This window comes from Pteronotus mesoamericanus, unplaced genomic scaffold (genome assembly GCF_021234165.1).
Source record: "Pteronotus mesoamericanus isolate MK-2021 breed Mesoamerican mustached bat unplaced genomic scaffold, CSHL_Meso_final scaffold_705, whole genome shotgun sequence".
Classification (NCBI taxonomy): domain Eukaryota; kingdom Metazoa; phylum Chordata; class Mammalia; order Chiroptera; family Mormoopidae; genus Pteronotus; species Pteronotus mesoamericanus.
The window spans coordinates 14093010-14115848 of NW_026555326.1; the positions used below are offsets into that span (position 1 = coordinate 14093010).

The following is a 22839-nucleotide window of genomic DNA, read 5'->3' on the forward strand; positions in this document are numbered from 1 at the left end:
AAAGTACCTGTGAACAGCAGAATTGTGAAACAAATGTGTTTGGAAAATAGTAAATAGTTTGGTATAGTTGTGTGTGTGAGTAAGTGGTGGTAGAAAAGGTCTGTCAAAAAGGAGAGCTCAGAGAATTTTAAGCAGAGAGCTTTCTGGCCCAGATGAAGGTGTAGAAAGATGCGCTTCGCTTCCTCATGCAACCAAAAGAAGGACAACAACAAATCTAAAAACAAAAAAACAATCAGAACTGCCAGAAAATCGAACTGTATGGGAGTGCGACACATAAGGAGTTAAAGAAACATTCATCCTGACCGGCAGGAGGGGCAGAGACAGGAAGCTGTGGCAGCAAGGTGGCAGCTGGCAGACCAGGATGGACCAGGGTGGATGAAGCAGAGGCTGGTGGACTGGGATGTCCCACATTTGCATGTGGATAAGTCAGGAGGATAAAATGGGCAATGAGAATGTCCACACAATCCAGGGTTCCAGCATGGGAAAAGAAAGCCTCAAAACCTCTGGCTATGAAAAACCTGTGGGAGTTACAGCAGCAGGAGAAACTCCCCCTCTCTCAGAGAGTCTGTTGGAGGGGCCCACAGGATCCTAGAATGTACAGAAGCCCACCCATGCTGAAATCAGCACCTGAAAGGGCACAATCCGCTTGGTCACAGTGCAAGGTTCCCCTGCCCTGGTGGATACCTAAGGCTGTGCCCCTTACAACGTAACAGGTATGCCAAGACAAAGAAATATGGCCCATATGAAAGAACAGATGAAAACTCCGGAAGAACTAAGCAATGAGGAGACAGACAACCTATCAGATGCAGAGTTCAAAACACTGGTAATCAGGATGATCACAGAAATGGTTGAGTACAGATGCAAAAATACAGGAAGAAGGGAAGGCTGTGCAAAGTGAAATAAAAATATACAGGGAACCAATAGTAAAGGGAAGGAGACCAGGACTCAAATCAATGATTTGGAAAAGAAGGAAGAGATAAACATTCAACCAGAACAGAATGAAGAAACAAGAATTTACAAAAATTAGGAGAAGCTTAGGAACCTCTGGGACAACTTTAAATGTCTCCAGCATCCGAACATAGGGGTGCCAGAAGGAGAAGAGGAAGAGCAAGAAATTGAAAACCTATATGAAAAAATAACAAAGGAAAACTTCCCCATTCTGGCAAAGGAACTAGACATGCAAGTCCAGGAAGCTCAGAGTCCCAAAGAAGTTGGACCCAAGGAAGCACACACCAAGGCACATCATAATTATATTACTCAAGATTAAAGATAAGGAATCTTGAAAGCAACAAGAGAAAAGGAGACAGTTACCTACAAAGGAGTTTCCATAAGACTATCAGCTGATTTCTCAAAAGAAGTCTTAGGACCAGGAAAGGGCTGGAAAGAAGTGTTCAAAGTCATGAAAGCCAAGGACTTACAACCTAGATGACTCTGTCCGACAAAGCTATCATTTAGAATGGAAGGGCAGATAAAGTGCTTCCCAAAGTAAAGCTAAAGGAGTTCATCATCACCAAGCCCTTATAATGAAATGTTAAAGGGACTTATGTAAGAAAAAAATCAAAGCTATGAGCAGTTAAACTGCGACAAACTCACAACTATCAACAACTGAACCTAAAAAACAAAAACAAAAAATAAGCAAACAACTATAACAGGAACAGAATCACAGAAATGTAGATCACATAGAGGGTTATCAGTGGGGAAGGTGAGAAGGGAGAATGGGGAAAAAGGTACAGGATACAAGAAGCATAATTGGTAGGCACAAAATAGACAGGTGGAAGTTAAGAATAGTATAGGAAATGGAGAAGGAAAAGAACTTATATGGACATGAACTAAGGAAGGGGGGAATGCTGGAGGGATGGGTATGCAGGGCGGAAGAGGAAAAGGAGGGGGAAAAAATGGGACGACTGTAATAGCATGATCAATAAAATATACTTAAAGAATTTTAAGCAGGAAGTCAACAGGAACTTACTTGGATTTTAGAAATATCAATTTGAATAAATATTGTTTAATATATTAGCAAGATGGGGTGCATGGAAAACATCATTTGGCTTGAGTCATTTGTTTAAAAAATTACTTCATTGGCTAGTTTGTCAGTGATGGAAAACATATTTCAGAAACTATCGATTTTTTATTGAGAGCATGTGGTAAGTTGTTGGCTTTTGACTAGGTTATGATGAAACCTTTATAAGCATCCAAAAGTGTTTTTTTATATACCTAAATAATGCAGTTTTTTGTGCAAAGAGAATTATGTGAACATGATCCTTTAGGATTTATGTTCTATTTTTTTGCTTTATTTCATCTTTCATTTTGTTTTTAAGATTAGAATGCCATTTCTGTTTATTTTGGTATGTTAATTAAGGTTAGAGGAAGCATTGAAAACACAGTACCAGGAATCAAAGAGAAAGTAGGAGTGCAAGGTCTAGGGGAAGTATAAGAAAAACCAAGCAAGTCTAGTGTCAAATGAGGGACAGGGTTTTTCAAGAAGGAGAAGACTGGTCCACAGTCTCATAGACTGGTAATGAAAAATTTTCTATTTGAAGCAGAAAAGTAAATCTAATTTTAGTTCAGCTCTTATCCTGTAATACACTTACTTTCCTTTTTTGTCTGTTACTCTCTTCATTTTCCATACAGGGTGGAACAGTGGGGCAAAAGCAAGTTTCCAATTGTTTGTATGGAAGATAATACAATAATTAATAAATAGGGAGGGGCGGGGGGGAAGGAAGGGAAAGGGCAAGTCAAGGAACATACAGCAAGGACTCATGGACAAAACCAAAGGGGAAGGGTTGAGGGAGGGAGGGGGAGGGGGCAAGGGAGAGTGGTAGGGGGAAGGCGGAGACAAATGTATTTGAAAAAAATAAATTAATTAATTTAAAAATAAATAAATAATAGTACAAGAATAAACTGTTTCATGTACTCAGAATTGTAAACCCACTTTTGCCCCACCCTGTACAATTTCTCAGGGAGTTCCTCCTCAATTAGGATCCCTTTCTATACCACTTTCTATATCCTTTTTAATACTCATAGCTCTTATAGTCACGTACTTAATATCTGTCTTCTCTATACTGTGAACTTCTTATGAACTTTGTTTATTAGCGTAGAGCTGTGGTGTTTTGCAGTTTTTTGCAAATACTTTGATTTGCATTATTTGCCAATCAAATACTGAACTTTTTTGGGATGCCTGAGTGAAGGGCCATCCTTTCTAGTCAAAGAATTCTGTGATCGTTAGTAAAAACTGGAATAGAATTTTAATTTTGTTCTTACCTCTTGTCTTATGTCAGATGTTATTATATTTAATTTTCCCTTTAAGAGGACTTATCTTTACATGGATGACAAAAATTTAAAAATAAAAATGCGTAGAATTATAGAGTATGGAAAGCTTCATGTGATCAAATGTTATTCTCCCACTTGTTTACGTTTCCTCTGAAGTGGACTTTCAGTCTCTGGATACTTCCAGTAGCAGGGAGCTTATCAATTCTGCAGAAGTGTGCCCTCCGCAATTAACATTTTCCTTATTGAGCCTAAATCTACCTTTTATGTTCACCTATTCGTCTATTTTGATAGAAAGTTTTATTTACTCCCTAGTGTACATAGCAAAAAGATGGAGTTTTTCTCCTAAGTTTTTTCTTTCCTAAGTCAGACATACCAAGTTTCTTCAGTTGTCTGAATATCATGGTTTCTAGACCTCTTACTACCCAAGTTACTCTTTGGATTTTAGCTTTTATTTTTAAAAACTTTCTCCCTCATTACATTTTATTATGAAACTTTTCATATATATAGAAAAGCTGAAAGAATTGTACAGTAAATACCCATGTACCAACCATCTAGCTTCCATAATTAACTTTTAATATATTAGCTTTATCACTCAGCTATTCACCTATCTATCTATGAATCAATGTCGGGTTTTGGGGGGTTTGGTGTTTTGGTTTCTTTTTGATGCATTTCAGAGTGAATTGTAGATATCAGAGTACACTTCTAAACATTTCAGATGCGTATCATGAATTAGAGTTCAATATTTTTCTTTTTATAATTTCTCTTTTTACATAAATGCATGCACAGTTCTATTACACAAGTCTTAAGTGTACCAAAGTGTACCATTCAATAAGTTTTGACATGCTTACACCTGTCTAATCCAAATCCCTATCAGGATATAGAATTGTCGCCCCAGAAAGTTTTCTTATTCCCCTTCCAAGTGAATCTCTACACCATCCCCCTAGAGGAAACCACTGTTCTGATTTTTTTCCATCGCAGGTTAGATTTGTTGGTTTTATGATTTCATATACTGGTACATGGAATCATGTTGTATGTGCTCTGTTATGTAAGGCTTTTACATTCTGCCTAATATTTTTGAGATTCACCCATATTGCTTGTATCATTTTGTTCACTTTAATTGCTGAGGAGAATTCCATTGCATAAATATACTAGTTTGTATATCTGTTTTTTAACTCTATTCCCAGGTGTTGATGGACATTTGGGCTCTTTCTCATTTTTGGCTGTCTTTTTGGGGTTGTTTTTTTTTGCAGGTTGCTTGGTTTTAGGGTGTCAGGAAGACTGACTTGTGGCTTGGATAATAGAGAGTGGGGCTGTCTCCACTCTCTTTTTGGTGATTTGTTGTTTTGATAGAAAAGAACCCAACTGCTTTTTCTTGCTTCAGCCTGCCTGGTCTGTGGGTTGGGGTAGGGAGGGAGTAATAGGGTAGAGGAGGAGGAGTGGGGGTAGGGAATGTGGGCTCTGGCATCGGTTTTGCTAGGCTGGCCACCAGGCTGCTTTCTTATGGTTTCCCAAGCCAGGTCACAGGTGATCATACTGCAGGAGGCCTGGGCAGATTCAGAGTGCTCTGGGGACTTCAACACTATAGCCATAAACTGGAGAGTGGGCTTCCCCCAGAAGAAGCTCCCCCACCAGTGACCAGGGTCAGCCTTGGGGAGACCAGGGTGATAAGGGATTGCTTCCCTGGGGGACTCGGCATTTCCACAGGAGCTCTTCCTGGAAGTGGAACCGAGGCAGTGCCGGCAGTAGTCGTCGGTGGTCATGAGTGAGCTGCTGGAGGGGAGGGCTCCCATGCTTTTGCTTGTGAGCTGGTGGAAGCCTCAGTGGCTCCCCGTCGTGGGCACTGGCCTGTTATTAAAGGTGGCAGGGACCAGAGCGCTAGGCCACGGAGCCCATTTGCAGAGGAGATGGCAGAAGGCTGCTCCACGACCAAGGGGTGTGGGGTCTGATATTTGGGTGTTTGAAAAAAAAAGCTGTTCTGAATATTTTTGTTCAAGCCTTTGTAAACAAATGTTTTATTTCTCTTGGGTCAACTGTCTAGGCATTTTATAAGAAATTGTCAGATCTTTTAACAAAGTAACTTTTCTTTTTCTATTCCTGTTGCAGTTCCAGTTGTTCAGTGTCCTCCCCAACATTTGGAATTTGTCTTTTTAATATCCTCTTGGAAGGGCCTTTGTAGAATAGATCACAGTTCTCTAGACATGACTGAGACTCTGCTGTGATCTAGCCATATGCTCGCCTTCTTGATGTGTGTACTTTTTTGGAGCAGCTATGTCATATTGAAGTTAAGGTCAACCAAAACATTTAAATCTTACTCATTTTAATTGGTTTTGAGCCATGTCACCTTTCTGTGCACTTAAGAAACTGATTGTTTTTTTTAATCCTTGATTTAAAACGTTAAATTCATTCCCATTATGATCTATCCAATTAATTTGGGAAAACAGAATTTTGAATCTGTCATCAAGTAGTTTGGCACTCCCATCCAGCTTTATATCATTTATATATTTGAGAAGTGTGTTTTCTGGGTTTTCTAGGTCAGCAGTCTCCAACCTTTTTGGCACCAGGGACCAGTTTCATGGAAGACAATTTTTCCACTGACCAGAGGGGTGGGTGATGGTTTCTGGATGATTCAAGTGAATTACATTTATTGTTCACTTTATTTCTATTGTTATTACTTTGTAATATATAATGAAATAATTATGCAACTCAGCATAATGCAAAATCAGTGGGAGCCCTGAGATTGTTTTCCTGCAAGTAGACAGTCCCACCTGTGGGTGATGCGAGACAGTGACACCCAAAGTGTGTTGCTTATGTCCAGTCTACTCTGTATCTTTTTTTTGGTTGCTGTCACTGCAGAAAACCCTGCTTCACAAAGATAGGATGTTGGAAATGGAAGCAGACTTCTCAGTGCTTTTGTAGCAATCTCAGTATCCTCTGCTGTTTCATCAGTTCACCTAGTTATGGTGCTAGCTGCAAGAGGAACACTTGCCACCTTTTGAACTGCAGCCTCTCCTAAAAGTTCATGACAGATGTCCTTAGCAGCAGGCAGGATCAGTTTTGGCAATGCAGTTAGCCACGAAGAATGATGCTCTCAGTGCAGACACATTGGATGAAGTGGTGGCCTTCAATAACTGCTTCTGTTCTTTGTATTCACGTTGTTTTCTTTTGAAAAACTCCAAAGCCTTATCTTTTAATGCAGGGTGCTTGGTCTCCATGTGGCAAAAGTGTTTTGAAGGTTTCATGACTCTGTTGGATAGCCGGTCACCACGTATTATACAAAGCAGGCTTGGAGAATGTGGATCACCTGTTGCAATGAACCTGTAATTTACATAGGACTCTTGGTATTTTCTGTTAGGTGCAGCTTTCTTTTTGTTGGCGGTCTTAGAGTCTTCTGCTGTCTCATTATTGGGTCTTTCCCCTTTTTTCAAAGAAATTCTCCAGCAAGTTTCTTTTTTACTTATTTTGGCTAGCAGGGGCATGTGGGCTTACCAGGACTGTGACTGAGACATGTGCACAGTGCGGGAAAGAGGCAGGGACAGAAGTGGTAAATAAAATAATGGGCGGGCCACATGCGGACTAAAATAAGTGTCGGGTTCTGACGTAAAGCCTGCCACCAAATGCAGATTAATTGTCAAGTGCCATTCACTGATAGTTTTGATATGAGTCTGCAAGCAGTTGGTTTATTGTGATCTCTGCGTAGTTAAACCTCTCTGCTAATGATCTGTATTTGCAGTGGCCCCACAGCAGTAGCATCACTGCCCCAGCTCCACCTCTGATCATCAGGCATTAGATTCTTACAAGGAGCATGCATTGTAGATCCTCTTGTTTGCAGTTCACAGTAGGGTTTGCACTCCCATGAGAATCTAATGCCACTGCTGATCTGACAGAAGGAGGAGCTCAAGCAGTAATGCGAGCAGTGGGGAGCAGCTGTAAATAGGATGCAGCTTTGCTAGCTGACCTGCCACTCACCTCCTGCTGTGTGGCCCGGTTCCTAACAGGCTACTGACCGTGGGTTGGAGACCCCTGTTCTAAGTCATTGACAGAGTTGCTGAATGGTTCCAGTGCAAATACAAGTTTTGTGACACACTGCTAGAGACGTCTATCTTGACTCTGCTCAGTTGGATAGATTAACAAACTATGAATTTATCTTACTGTAAAATCATCTAGCTTACATTTTATATGTCTTCCCACTAGAATTTAAGCTTCACAAGAGTAAGACTGTTAAGTTCTGTCATGTATTCCAGGTATCTAGAACAGGGATTGAGACACCATTGGTGTTCAGCAAATGTTTTTAAATGAATGAATGTTAAATATATATGAGGTTTTTGTCCGATGCCTTGCTGAAAGTGACATAGATTGTCTTCTTTGTATTCCCCCTTATGAAACTAACTTGTGCCAACAACATCCTGTTTGGCTTTTTTGTAGAAAAGGAAGTGAATGGACTGATGGAAGAGCTGTTTGAAACTGTGAGTAATGATTCTTGAATAAGAATTTGGGATGGTAGAAGTGGATTCTCCAGCGAGCTCTGCCCTTTGGTCCCAGGGCCTCTGCCTCCAGAAGGTGTTCAGACCAAGCCAATTCCACTGTTAGTTTATCCAGGAGAGAAGTTCGGCAGGAGAATTTTACTAACTAATAAACTTTGATTATCCATTTGTAGATAGTTCTTAGTAAGTTTTCCTTGAAACTTACTAAGAGACAAACTTTGAATTGCCTCTCCAACAATCATTTGGTGCATCCCTAAAGATTGCAAGCTAGTTTTAGATTATTCTGAGGACAGATAGTTGTCTTTCTCATAAATTTGTCTCTTGAAAGATATTTATGATCATTGTGATTTATCCATATTCTGTCCTTAGCATTACAAGTTGAACAGTTGAGAGGCATTTTTTTTTCTGTTGTAATAAGTCTAGTCATCCCATGTGTAGGACTGTGGGCGCTCTGAAGAGAGAGAAAAGATTTAAAGTCCTATAAACTGTAGGCTTTACTTTCCCATCTCACTGCTACAGTGACTTTCACTTGCCCATTCCCCAGGAAAACTCATATTTCCATTTCATTTTCCCCAGTTCCAAGATGAAATGGGATTCCCCAACATGGAAGATGATGGCCCAGAGGAGGAGGAACGTGTGGCTGAACCTCGGCCTAACTTTAATACTCCTCAAGCCCTACGGTAGGCCTGTCAAAGACCTTGAAAGTTAGAATTGGGAAGTGTATATCTGAAAAGGTTTTCAGAAATTTCAGTGATTTTTCATCCCTAGTGGGAGTGTTAGATGTCAGGTGAATAAATCTCCTTATTATGGGGCAGTGCAGCTACAGACCAAGCTGCATCTGTTTGGGAATGGAGAGAAAACAGTAGCTGGCATCCATAGCAGCTTCTCCAGGAGAGCGGTGCTGGAGAGGCGTGTAGGACTCTGATGTGGCCAGCCACAGAGACTGCTGCGAATCGTCGTATCCACCGTGTCCCTTTTGTTCTACTCATTTGCTCTGAAGATCTGGTGTTAATGAACATTTGTTAATCACCTAAGCATTAATTCAGCAAACCATGAAGCACCTACAATACTGCCCTAGAGTCTAAAATATATAGACTGCCCTGTTCACATAAGTTGGGACTTCTGTTGCCTGACCCAAAAAGCAGAGACTTTAATTTTTTCCTAATTTTGTAATAGGTTTGTGTAATCTATCTGTATTTCATTGTTAAACATTCTGAGTAGAAGCAGAGGTCAGGGTGTGGTTTATGCCATGGGTAGAGCAAGGAAAAGCTAAGAGACCCATAGCCTCTAATTAATCTTGTGTTTTAACTGAACAACATTACCTAACTAGACAGCTTGGGGTCCATCTGAAAGGTAGACTTTCGGGGAATTTGCAATTTAGTGAAAAAGACAAGGTATACTAATAAATGTGTAAAAGCCAGAAATATTAGTCATACTCCCTTACAATAAATACTGTAATGTAACTACAACAAATATCTTAGAATTTCCCCTTTTAGCTTTTTTGAAGTGTTATTGACAAAGATGTAAGGTATTGGAAGTATACAATGTGATGGTTTGATACACATATAGATTGTGAGAGGATTTCCCCCATCCATTGATTTAATTAATACTTCTGACACCTTACATACTTACTTTTTTTTAAAGATTATTTTCAAGATTTCTAATCTGTATTTGACCCACTTACTTGAAGTTACAGTTCACAGGACAAAATTCTGATCTAGCAGAATGGAACTATTCCTCCTGAGATCTTATTCTTGTGTATGGTATAAGAAAGTGGTCTTTTTTTTTTTTTTCCTCTTGTGTATATCTGTCTAGTTTTCCCAACACAGTTTCTTGAATAGACTTTTTTTAATATTTTACATCTTTAAAAGGTTTTATTTAGTTATTTTTAGAGAAAGGGGAAGGGAGGGAGAAAAAGAGGGAGAGAAACATTGATACAAGAGAGAAACAGTAATCATTTGCATGTCATAAGCAGTTGCCTCTGGGATGTGCCCCACTGGGGACTAAACCCACAACCCAAGCATGTGCCCTGAGCAAGAAGCAAACCAGAGACCTATCATTTTGCAGGATGACGCTCAATCAACTGAGCCACATTTGTCAGGGCTATTAATTCATATTTTCTATCTTTTTTTTCTTCTTAAAGAAGTTCCTTTAACATTTCTAGTAATACGGGTTTGGTGGTTATGAACTCCTTTATCTTTTTCTTGTCAGGGAAGCTCTTTTATCTGCCCTTTGATTCTGAATGATAGCTTTGCTGGGTAGAGTAATCTTGAATGTAGGTCCTTCCTTTTCATCACTTTGAGTATTTCATCCCAGTCCCTTCTGGCCTACCAAGTATATTCTTTTTTTTTTTTTTTTTTTTTTTTTTTTTAAGATTTTATTTGTTTGTTTGTTTGTTTCTCTTTGTTTCAGAGAAAGGGAGGGAGAAAGAGAGGGAGAGAAACATCAGTGTGTGGTTGCCTCTCATGCGCCCCTCACCTGGGGACCTGGCCTGCAACCCAGGCATGTGTCCTGACTGGGAATCAAACCAGTGACCCTCTGGTTTGCAGGTTGGCTCTCAGTCCACTGAGCCAAAGGAGCCAGGGTTTCTTTTCCTTTTAAATTTATTTTTACCAAGTTTCTATTGAGAAAACAGCTGACAGTCTTAAGGGAACTTCCTTATATGTAATTCACTGCTATTCTCTTGCTGCTTTTAAGATTCTTTGTCTTATAACCTTGCCATTTTGTTTTGTTTCATTTTATTTTAAAGTTTTTTTTTATTTTTAACCTGAGGAGATGCTTATTGATTTTAGAGAGAGGGAAAGGGAGGGATGTAAAGGGAGAGAAACATCGACGTGAGAAATAGATATCAATCGGTGGCCTCCTGTTTGCACCCTGATCAGGGACTGAAGTCACATACCTAGGCATGTACCCTGATTGGGAATCAAAACAGTGACGTTTCAGTTTACAGGACAGTGCCCAACCAACTGAGCCACACCAGCCAGGGCCAGCTTTTGCCATTTTAATTATGATACGTCTTTGTGTGGGCCTTCTGGGTTTCATCTTATTTGGGCTTCTCTGCATTTCCTGGACTCGTATGTTTATTTCCTTTGCTGAGTTAGAGAGGTTTTCAGTCATTATTTCTTCAAATAGTTTTTCAGTCCCTTGCCTTTTCTTTCCAGCTTCTGGTATCCCTATGATGAGAATGTTGTTATGCTTCATGTTGTTCCAGAGGTCACTTAAACTATCCTCATTTAAAAAAAATTTTTTTTTTGTTTGGCATTTTATTTGGGAGCTTTTTGCTACGTTGTGTTCCAAATCACTGATTCAGTTCTCTGCTTCATCTCATCTGCTTTTGTTTCTGTTACTGTATTCTTTATTTCTGGCTCATTCTTTTTTATAGTTTCTGTCTCTTTGTGTAAGTTCTCACTGAGATCATCTGACCTTCCCCCTAAGTTCATTGAGCATCCTTGTAACCAAGTGTTTTGAACTCTGTATTGGGTAGTTAGCTTGTCTCCATATTTTTTTAGTTCTTTTCCTGGAGTTTTGTCCTGTTCTTTCATTTGGGACATTTCCTTGTTTCCTCATTTTGGCTGCCTCCGTTTATTTCTGTGTATTAGGTAGATTTGTTCTGTTTCCAAGTCTTTGCAGGGCTTCCTTATGTAGTAGTGACCTGTGGGGCCCAGTGGCACAGTCTGCCAGATCACCTAAGCCATGTGCTCAGGACTGCCCCTTGTGTGGGTTGTGTGTGCTCCCCTGTTGTAGTTGAGCCTTAATTGCTGTTGGCACATCAGTGGGTAGGGTTGACCCTCAGGCTGACTGCTTATGACTTAGGCAGGGGCTAACCCCATGGAGCAGGATCCATTTCAGTGGCGCTCTGAGCCCTGTCTGGATACCCTTTGGTATGCCGTTTGTGGAACTGATCAGCTGCTGTAGTCTGAAATTCTGTCTGGTTAGTTGGTTCTGGGGCCTCTTGTGAGGGGCTCTGATGCCGGCTCAGGTCAGCCACCACCTTTTCCTGGACTGGGCCACCTGCTAGAAAGTACAAAGTGATTTATAGTTAGTATCTGCCTGCGCTGGGCCTGAGACCAGCTGCCGCCAGTGCTGGACTTGAGACCACTTAGTCAGAGGGACAGGGCACACCGAGGCCAAGTGCCACTGGCCAGGGGCCTGCAGACCTTAGAAAGAAAGTTTTTCACAGAGTTTGCAGCTCAGACCAAGGCTCACTGCCTGTGAGACACACTCGCTGAAAAAGTCAAGAAGAGCAACGCTAGAGGTGGGTGAAGCAGGGTCAAGCAGGGTCTCAGGTTCAGCGGAGGGGGCCTAGCAGTGTTCACCAGATTAATGCAGATTTACATCTGGTGTCCTCCTGCGTCTGCAGGCTGTCTGGGGGTAGAGCTCAACACAGGGATGGTGGTGCTCCCTGAAACTGTACAGTTTGTCCCTGGTATGTCTCTGGTACCTTGCAAGCTGCCCCTAGGCTTGAGCTTGGGGTGAGTGAGTGTGAGTGAGTAAGTCTATTGGCAAGCCATTTATAAGGACATCTGGGTTTCTAGCAGCCCTTCATCTCACCCGGACAGGGTTTCCGCTAGTCACCAGGGTAGGGCAAGCAGTATGCACTGGGTTAGTTAAACTATAATGTGCTTTAGTATATCCCTCTGTTACTTTATGCCTGACAGTCTTTGACTTTTTAAGAACAGAAAACAGGGCAGCCTGAACAGATAGGAGTGGAATGGGAGAAGCTGTAGACCTGGGATTAGAGTAAAGGGTAAATCAGAGAACAGATGTCATTCTTTGAAAGATTTTATATCACCCTTAAGTACAAGTCCCAGATTAATTTGGGTATTAGTATAATGCTAGAATGATGAGTTTCTGTTAGCTCTTTGACTTCTTTTTTATCCTGATGTATCTCTGCTCCTAAATTTTTGTTTTATTTTCCCTTTATTTGTATATTACTTAGAGGCCTGATTGTAGAAAAATGAGGAGAGGGGACAATTCAGAACCATCTTATTTGAATCTATGCTAACGACTTTGGGGAAAAAAATTGGATAGGCTAGGAGTTTTGCCTGTTGGCTAAAGTGGGATTTAGGAATTACCAGTAGATAGAAATTATTCAGACTCTCTTCGACCACCATGAGAAGGATATGTTGTGGGCCTAGGGATATATTCAAATTCAGTCATCTCCCTGTTCGAGATAGGTTTGAGGAGCCACTGGCCAACTTGCTAAATGAGCAACATCGTACAATGAAGGAGCTACTTGAGCAGCTAAAGTTGAAGAAATCTTCAGCCAAACAGCAGCAGGAGATAGAGAGGGTTAAGCCTCAGAGTGAGAAAGTTCCTCAGACTCTGATTCTAGATCCAGCACAGAGAAAGAGACTCCAGCAGCAGATGCAGCAGGTAAGACTTTTCTTTGTAATGTTAAGATTGGGTCATTCCATGGCTTGACCTGAAACCAAAACTTAGTAGCTTTGTAAGTCAGAAAGAGATAGGTATCCTGACACCTGTTGAAACCATAGGACCACAGGATCTTCACATCAGCTAGGACCTTGAGAACACTGTTCACAAAGTCATTATGGCTCAGGCAAGTATGCATGTAAGGACCCTGATACAGATTTCAAAGACTCCGTAGGAATCCATTCTGAATTTAGCAGTCTCATTGCCAGAGTAGTTTTTTCTTCTTTCTAATCTCAGTTTCTCTGGTTTGAGGTTAAACTTCCTCTAGTTCTTTCCTTCTTCTCAAGGGGAACATATCTGTGAAATTTATACCAAGAAACTGTTGTTTTTCATAGTCTCTTCAGAAAAGCAAAATGGTGTGTGATAAAGTTACAGATATCCTGGTAAGATCTGGGTTTCTGAAATGACATCATAACATGTTACTGTATTGTTTTCTTTCCCTCCCCAGCATGTTCAGCTCTTGACGCAAATTCACCTTCTCTCCACCTCCAACCCTAGTCTCAACTCGGAGGCCAGTACAACAAGGATATTTCTTGTAAGGTTCCAAATATCCATAACTCTTAAGACTTGAGTATGCAGTTAGCTTGGCAAGCCATTTCTCACAGATATTCACCCATCATAATCTACATTTCTTCTTCTCTCCTGCATGTTTTGGTAGCTATTCCTATGGCTTCCTATGTTTGCTGAGAGAACGTAAACCACTGATTCCCATGAAAGGACAGAGAGTGTATTCAGTTTTCTTAAGAGTATTGCTCTGACTTGCAGTCTTAATGAGGTAATGTTAATTGTGAAAGACTTTAGGATGATTTTTACCTGCTTTTATACTATAATAGGAAGGATAGTTTTTCACAAAGAGGCTACGGGCTATTGGTATTAATGGTCTGGAACTTAAATCTCCTTTGTGGCTTGTTTTCCCAGGAAGAGCTGGGAACCTTTGCTCAAAGCTCCATCGCCCTTCACCAACAGTTCAACCCTAAGTTTCAGACCTTGTTCCAACCCTGTAACCTGATGGGAGCCATGAAGCTCATTGAAGACTTCAACACACATGTCAGCATTGACTGGAGTCCTCGTAAAACTGTCAAGACGGGTAGGGGACAGATGTGTCCACTTCAAGTTTTTACCTGCAATGAGAAGTGAGAGTCTTATCCCATAAATAATTTATTAGGGGTGGAGGAGATAGGATATTTATAATTTTTTCCTTCTCTCTATTATCCTCCCTTGTACTCATTAAGTTCTAGAATTACATGATGTATTTGGGTTTATGTGAGGGATAGAGACAGTAGACAGGACAGGATTGTAAGGGGTAGGGATGTTGGACTCCATGCTAAGAATTGGACTAAATAGATGTGGGGGTAAGCATTAAAATGAAAACAAGACAAACTAGAATCTGGGAAAGATGGAAATCAAGTGGTAAAGATGGGTTGTGTTTAGGTTTTTACTCTGCTCTTAGGATCGTTTTATTTCCCATAATGATTGTAGTAGTATCTTCATTTTGAATGAAGGTTGGTTTGGGACAAGGCACAAATTAGAGATGTTGTCCATTTGCCATGTTTGTTTATTTTTAGAGAGGGGAAGAGATAGAGAAAAAGAGGGAGAAAAACATCATTGTGTGGCTGCCCCTTGCACACCCCCTACTGGGGACCTGGCCCACTACTCAGGCTTGTGCCCTAGACTGGGAATTGAACGAGCGACCCTCTGGTTCACAGGCTGGCACCTCAGTCCACTGAGCTACACCAGTTGGGGCAGTCTGTTATTTTTTGAGAAAATATTTGCTATTCCTTTAAAACCAAATATTTGCCTCTTTTTTCTTCTTTTATATTTCAGTTACAGTTTACTTTCAATATTATTTTGTAATGGTTTCAGGCATACAGTATAGTGGTTAGACACTCATATACTTTATAAATAATTTGCTTCTGATTTATTTCCTGGTTAAGCAAATTAGTCATAGTTTGCTCTAGATTTAGGTTTGTCTTTGAATTTGACTTTAAATCCCTGATTTTTATAATTAAATTGGCTGTAGTTGAATTTAAGTGCATTAGGCTATTGACATGGGTCTTAAGGCTACTTTGTTACCATATATGTTGGTACTGAAAACTTAGCTTAACATCAAACTACAGTGATAACTTACACATACGATGTCCTCTGTTTTTTCTTCCAGGGATGTAAAAACATGGTCCTGGCTGGTGTGGCTTAGTAGTTTGAGCGCTGGCCTGCAAACCAAAAAGTTGCAGGTTCTATTCCCAGTCAGGGCACATGCCTGGGTAGCGGGCCAGGCCCCCAGTTGGAGGTGCAAGAAGCAACCGATCCATGTTTCTCTTGCACGTCAATGTTTCTTTCTCTCTCCCCCGCCTTTCCTCTCCCTCTGTCACCCTCTCTTCCCCTCTTCTGCTCTCTCTAAAAATAAATAAAATCTTTAAAAAGAAAAACATCTATGGAAGGAGAAATGCGGCTACAGTAGTATGTACTTTTGGAAAGGCAGCAGTGACTAGAATTGAGAGGCTTAGACAGCAAGACAGAAATGAATGAGACTTTATCATCTCATTCCCTTCCTAGATTTTTATTCCTGATTTCAGGAGGAATCTGGGAGAAGTTAATGAAGTTAAGTAAGAATCAGATACAATCAAATTTGGAATACCAGATTGGTGAGGGAAATTAAAGAAGGTTTAATATTATTCTGGAAAAGGGAAAGCACTATTGAAGGTCCTTTACCTCTAAAGGATTAAAGGGGGAAGGAGGAAAAATAATTTGAGTGTACACTGTGTGCCAGGTATTACTAGGTACGTTGTGTTTGTTACTTAGTGTTAAGTGTTCCACATAGAAAAGAATTAAAAAAATCAACTTTTGATAACATTGAATGGGACTCTCTTTAGGTGTATGTTAAGCTGAGAAATTTGTGGAAACTTGTGGGGAAGGTTGTGTGGGTTGAAAGGTCATCAAGTTAGATCGGGACAGCTCTGTCGAAATGCCAGAATGCATTCAGAAGCTTTTATGAAGCCCTCTTTTCTAGAATTTTATTTATTAGGGTTTTGTTTTTTTTTTTTTCTCTCTCACAGCCTGTAAATTTCCCTGTTTGCCAAAGCAAGTGGCTTGGATCCTGGCCACAAGCAAGGTTTTCATGTATCCAGAGCTACTTCCAGTGTGTTCTTTGAGGGCAAAGAATCCCCAGGATAAGAATTCATTCACCAAGGCGGAGGACAAGTAAGGGTTCACTGTGGGGGAGAAACACAAAATATCCTGAAGATTATGTCTAGTTCTTTTCTCTTGGGGACCTTAGGGAAAATAAGGCATGTATGAGACATGGACACCAAAAACAAAGAAAAGCAGTGGTAGGGGTATAAGGTTATTTCAGCATTGCCAAATACTGTTCTTTTGGAGAATTACATGCACATTTTTCAGACATTCTAAATTGTATTTTGTTTTTAGTTACTGTAAAAAAAAAACAAACAGAAAACAATCCTGTAATGTGTACTATTAGAAGAAGTTTTCTAAAGGAAAAAAATTTTTATCCGCTATCTAACCACCCCAAGATAATGATTTTTTCTCTTTGCATTTCTTATACAATTACTGGCAACTTAAATAAAATTTTGCTTTGGCTTTTTTAACCTAACATCTTCTTGAAATTGTTTCTCTATTTGCAATGACATTTCCCTTTTTTTGTTGTTTCTACAAAAGCAATATTTAATGGCCCTGTGATAGTTCTTTTATTTGCCATTTGCCCCACCTCTGTTGTTTTGCTGTTGTGAGTGAAGTATCACTAAGGATCTTTGTACATAGAACTTTAGAAAATCTTTTGAGTATCCCTTTGGGTAAACTCCCAAGAGTGAGATTATTTGATAAAAGATTATGTACATTTTTATGGCTCTTGATATATGGTGCCCCTCTGCCATCAATAAATATGTACATAGGTAACCATAATAGTTGTTATGGTGGGAGATAGTGTTGGTATTAATACCACATGCCTAACATGGTACCCATTGGTCATTTTATATTTGTTTTCTTAGACCTAGTCACCTTTCTTTAAATATAAAGTGCAGAGGAATACAAAGTATGAAAGCTCATTTGGTCTGACATTTATTAGTGATTTGTGCTTAGGTTTTGCTCTTCTTTCTGATTGTGAACTCCCGATTGAGTGTTATTTGTAGTACTTATTAGCACTCAGTAAATATCTGAAATTTTTTGTTGAGTAGCCATTATCTTCTAAGAATTAGATGTAGAAAAAGTGGATTGTGAAATGTGGAGTTAGTCTGTTGAGACTTTTTAGAAGAATGGACTGGGAAGTGTCACTGCTCCTTTCTCAGTTTGTTAGTTTTAGGACTGAAGCACTTTGAAGGGACTGAGTTTCCTAAGCCTCTAATCAGCAAGTACCTTCTAACTTGCAAGACTGCCCACCAGCTGACAGTGAGAATCAAGAACCGCAGCATGAACAGAGCTCCTGACAATATCTTCAAAGTAAGTGTTTCCTGCATATTCCACCTGGGGATCTCTTATGAGCAACCGTTCTTTTTTCCTGTCAGTCTTGACGAAGAGAGGGATCTGTTGTCTATGGCAAATCCCTTTCACCTGTGCACTTGATTAATTGCCCTCTGGCCTTTACAGGGACATTGATCTATTTTCCTCTGAAGTATCACCTTCTATTATGGATATCTTTTCTCTTAAAATAAAATTGTTAAGTCTTAAAATATTTCTTGAACCTATGTTTCCCTCCAGCCATTCATTCTCTGTTTCATGCTAACCTTTTTGAAGGAAAGGGTAGAAAACATTCCGCTTATTCTTTCTCCTTCACTCTTTATGTTCAGATATTTATATCAAAATTGTAAAGTATATGCCTTAAAGAGGCAAATACATAGTTTAAATGGTTTAAAGAATCAGATGGTTCTGTGAAGCTTGTTAGGAAAAACAGTATCTTTCTCCCTATTTCCGACTGACCAAGGCTTTTTGGGGGATGATGCATTTACCTCCACATCTAGGTAAAATAGCTGATGACACTTTATGTTTTGGATTTAGGCCTCACTTACTAAACTGTGGAGGATAAAGTCTTAGCTTTCTCCACACTCCCAGATTCCCACCACAGACATGCATATTTTATGTCTTCCAGTTTTCTCACTGTAATTGTATCACAATTTTGGTTAGATACTATTCAGGGTTCACATTATAAGCACTATGTAAATGTTCCTCACAGCTGAGCTGTATAGTATATTCATAATTTAAACATTTTGTTTCTCCTGGTGTTAATAATTGCATTTTGGGGGGATGAGGGGCGCTTGGTTTTATTAGGTATGTATTACCAGTTCAACACTAAAGTTTATTCATTTTTATGAATCTCTTGTCAGTGTGTTCAAACGTTTTAGGTGTTCTTTCATTTTCTCCTTCCTGAAGAAACCCTTCCCTCAGCCCTCTCTCTGATGTTATTCCACTTTAAACCTATTGCTATCGATTTGCTGCGGTAATGTCGTCTTGGGCTTTTTCTTTACCATCATGCTGGTGATTTATTTTTGTTTTTATTTTTTGCCTCTTTTGTCAGATCCTCTTATTTTCCTGAATTCCACATCTTTTTTGCTTTAGTTCCTTTATTTTTTTTAGTGCACATCCTAGTAGCATTCTGAGGAAGAGGGAGAGTCAAATTTCTAAACTTAAACTGTATCATTGTGTATATTGTACCAATGTCAGTTTCCTAGTTTTGCTAGTGTACTAGATACCTGGTTTGTATATGTAGCTACTGTTACTGTGTAACATAAGATCTTACCATTGGGGGAAACTAGGTAAAGAGTACATAAGACCTCTCTGTACTATTTTTTATAATTTCTTGTGAATCTATAATTATTCAAAATAAAAAGTTTTAAAATACGTTTCTATTCTAACCCTGGCTGGTGTGGCTTAGTGGATTGAGCGCTGGCCTGTGAACTAAAATGTTGCCAGTTCGATTCCTGGTCAGGGCACATGCCTGGGTTGAGGGTCAGGTACCCAGTTGGGGGCGCGCGAGAGGCAGCCTGTCAATGTTTCTCTCACACATCGATGTTTTTCTCCCTCTCTTTCTCTCTCCCTTCCCCCTTACCATAAAAAATAAAGACAAAAAAAATTTTTTCTTGAAGTTTCTATTCTGCTCACCGCCTTCAGTAGTCCAGAATTCTAGGTTGGAAATCATTTTTATCAGAAATTTTTAAGGACTTTGCTCCATTTTCTTCAAGTTTCTAGTGCCAGCAATTTAGATATTTGATACTGTTTTGACTCTTGAATATTTGTGTGATACCTGTTTTTGCCTTCCCTGTAGCAGCATGTGGGATTTTTCCTCCTCTTTACTGTTTTATAATTTCATGATAGTATGCCTTAATATGGGTCTAGTTTTATTAAACTACACAAAGGACTTGATAAACCTTACTTTGGAAACTTGTGTTTCAGTACTAGAAAATTGTCTTGATTTACACGTGGATGGTTTCCTCCCCTTCATTTCATCTGTTCCACAGTGCCCAGTGGTCAGATGTTAGGCCTCTCAGGCTGGTCCTCTCATCTTTCTTTTTTTTTTTTTTTCCTATCACTCTGTTTTTATGTTGTATTTTCTGAGCTTGTCAGCTTTTCCCCCCTTAACCCTTCTACCAAGTTGAGTTCTTTATTTCTTCTCACATTTTAAATTTCCAATAGCATTTTGTTCATTGAATATTTTTAAATGGCGGAGGGCCTGTGGGAAAGCAGGAGAGGAAGAAAGCTGGAGTTTTCTGTATTTGTGTAGCAGAGTACCCCTGCCCTCCCTGTGGCGGATAGCCCCAGTCCAGAGATCGTCTTTTCTAGCAGTGCTTCTGCCAGGGCATGGGGAGGGGCTGTCACCTGGCTACACCGAATGGGAGAGGGGGTTTGGGATCTGGCTGCCTCTTCAGCAGACTGAATCTGTCCTCTTAATCTCTACTGGTTCGGGTTCTAGCTTTACCTTCCCTTACGGAGGTATCTGGTATTTTACCTTTTTGCCAGATTCTGTCAAACTTAGTTGACTATTAACTTTTGTCCACATGGGATTTGGTTTTCTTCATTCTCGTGTCAGTCACCATTCGTCCGTCTGCTTTTTAGCTTTGAGAATTTTGTTGCTGTTACCCTTTCTCTGATTCTCCCTCTCCTTGTAGACTTTTACCTTTAAAAAAAAAATCCTTTCTGTTATTTCATGGGGTTTCAAGAGGGAACAAAGACAGACTGATGGTTTCAAGTGCCTGTTTTGCCCTGGCTGGTTGCAGGTTCAGCCCCCTGTCAGGGTTTCTCTCTCTCTCTCTCTCTTTCTCCTTCTCCGCGTTCTTCTCTATCTCTGGAATCAATAAATATATCCTCAGGTGAGGATTAAAACCAAAAGGTAACTGCCTACTTTAACAGTAAGTTTCTCCTTAACTCTTAAACCTATGAAAGTGTGGCTAGTGTGGCTCATTGGATTGAGCGCTGGCCTTCAAACTGAAAGGTCACCAGTTCAATTCCCAGTCAGGGACATGCCTGGGTTGCAAGCCAGGTCCCCACTTGCGGGTGTATGAGAGGCAACTGATGAATGTATCTCTCGCACATTAATGTTTCTTTCCCTTTCTTTCTCCCTCCCCTCTCTCTGAAAATAAATAAATAAAATCTTTAAAAAAGAAAGCTCCAGTTAGCTCTCCATGGATCCTTTTAAACTTTGCCGTTGGTACTGTTATTTACTCATTCCTTCTTTAAACTCCCTGTTCGCTTATCTTCTGTGATGGCAGGACACTTACCTCAGGCTGCTCCTTCATGAACTCTTCCTCCCTTCAGTGATGGTGTTTCACCGTAAATTCAGAGTGTGTGGTCTCATCCAAATTCATGATTTTTCCTATTTTCTGTCTCCTCATGATTTTCTAATCTGTGTCTTTTGTTCAGTTCTCTCCTGAGTCCCAGCTTAGTGTAGCCAAATGTTGAAAGGAATTCTTAACTTGGTGGGTTCACTGACTCCTCAGATCGAACTCACACCTCTACTGCGGCCATAGCGTCCAGTCACGCCACTGCCACCACCAACGGCAAACTCTCCTCCGCCACCTTGCCCCTTCTGTGATCTGCGTCTGTGTGTCTGACATTACTGTCTCTGCCCGTAAAACTGGGAGTTGTCCTCGGTTCTTCCTGCTAATCACTACCATGTCTGTCAGTCGTCTCATCCTCAGTTTTCTTACTCTGTCTCCTGCTCTGTCACCCACTGTTGTAGTTCAGGTCTTTGTTACACCTAGGTTAATGCAGTAGTTTTCTAACTGGTGTTTCTACCTCTGGCTTCATTTATTCTGTCCCTCACATCACTGCCGTAGCCATTGCTGACTTACACTTCAGGGTAGAGTTCAGACTGCTTGGCATGGCATAGAAGGCCTACCCTGCCTACCTCTGACCAGTGTCTTTGTGGTTCATTAAACAAGTTCATGATTTGAACATGAAGTATACTCTGCCCTCCCCTGCCATGTAGCAAACTCTGTTCCATTAAGAGTCATCTGTACCAGTGCACCTTCTCCAAAAAAATACTGTCCAAGTTTGAGTTGTATGTCATTTTTGGTATACATCTTTGTAATCTTTTACACAGAATGTCATTATCAGTCTACTTTATTGTTTCTCCCACTAATCCATAAGCTCCATGAGAGCAGGAATTGCTTCTTTTTATTTGTATGCTCAGCTTGTAGCACAGTGCCCAGCACATAGAAGGCATACTATGAATGTTGAATGAATGGATGCTTATTGTCAGTGTACGTTTCATTTTCCTCTTCATTTATGCCTGAAACCTAACTGTCTTAGTGTCTCTGTTCTTTCCTTTCCCTTCTAATGTCCTTTGCACCATTATTTGCCTTAAAAGGAAGTTTCTGTGTGTCCAGGATGAGGATGAAGGCACTATCATTGCAGCTGTTGTACAGGAGATTTTAAATAAGATTTCTCTGGTCATCTCCTTTCTTTTCTCTGTGACCTAACTTTTCCCTTCCTGGAGACCAGAATGGAGATTATCAGTTAAAAGATATTGAGTAGTGGTAAAATCTTTATTAATTAGGAATTAGTTTAATTTGAAAGGCAGAAGCATTCAACATACGCTGTTTATATGCATGTATATATGGATGTGGGTCTCACCGTGTCTCAGTCAAGCTACCGCCCACCACACCTCCAGACTGACAGAGGGCAATGTCTCTGAAAGAAATGTAACTCGTTCTTTATTTTTTTTCACGCTCAGTTTTATAAGAAGACCAAACAGCTACCTATCTTAGGAAAGTGCTGTGAAGAAATCCAGCCACATCAGTGGAAGCCACCTGTGGAAAGGGAAGAACACCGGCTCCCATTCTGGTTAAAGGTAAAGCCCTCCTCCTCAAAGTAGGCCGGAGCAGAAGGTCACAAAAAACATCAGGGCTTCTCTACACCTCTGATGCTTTAGTTGCAGAACTAGGACTTAAGAAATCTTATTTGTCCTTCTCTTCCTTCCCCCTCCCACCAGGTGATTCTACAATTTTTTTTTTAACTTCTGTATGTATGTATTTATTTTTAATTTAGAGAGAGAGAGGAAGGGAAAAAAATATCAATTTGTTGTTCCACTTTTTATGCATTCATTGGTTGATTCTTGTATGTGCCCTGACCAGGGATCGAACCCACAACCTTGACATATCAGTATGAAGCTCTAACCAACTGAACTACCTGGCCAGGGCATTCTACAACCTTT

At 40.2% G+C, this 22839-nt stretch overlaps 1 protein-coding gene across 3 annotated transcripts in view; it reads left to right on the forward strand.

Moving 5' to 3' along the window:
- GON4L (gon-4 like) overlaps nucleotides 1–22839 on the forward strand; it is an 81419-nt gene that overhangs the window by 45491 nt on the left and 13089 nt on the right. For all 3 annotated transcript variants that reach the window (XM_054563132.1, XM_054563133.1, XM_054563134.1), the window contains 8 exons: nucleotides 7693–7733; nucleotides 8328–8431; nucleotides 12929–13127; nucleotides 13633–13719; nucleotides 14103–14271; nucleotides 16238–16382; nucleotides 17483–17633; nucleotides 22360–22476. In XM_054563132.1, the coding sequence (XP_054419107.1) occupies nucleotides 7693–7733; nucleotides 8328–8431; nucleotides 12929–13127; nucleotides 13633–13719; nucleotides 14103–14271; nucleotides 16238–16382; nucleotides 17483–17633; nucleotides 22360–22476 (1013 nt within the window). The remainder of the gene's footprint in view (nucleotides 1–7692; nucleotides 7734–8327; nucleotides 8432–12928; nucleotides 13128–13632; nucleotides 13720–14102; nucleotides 14272–16237; nucleotides 16383–17482; nucleotides 17634–22359; nucleotides 22477–22839) is intronic.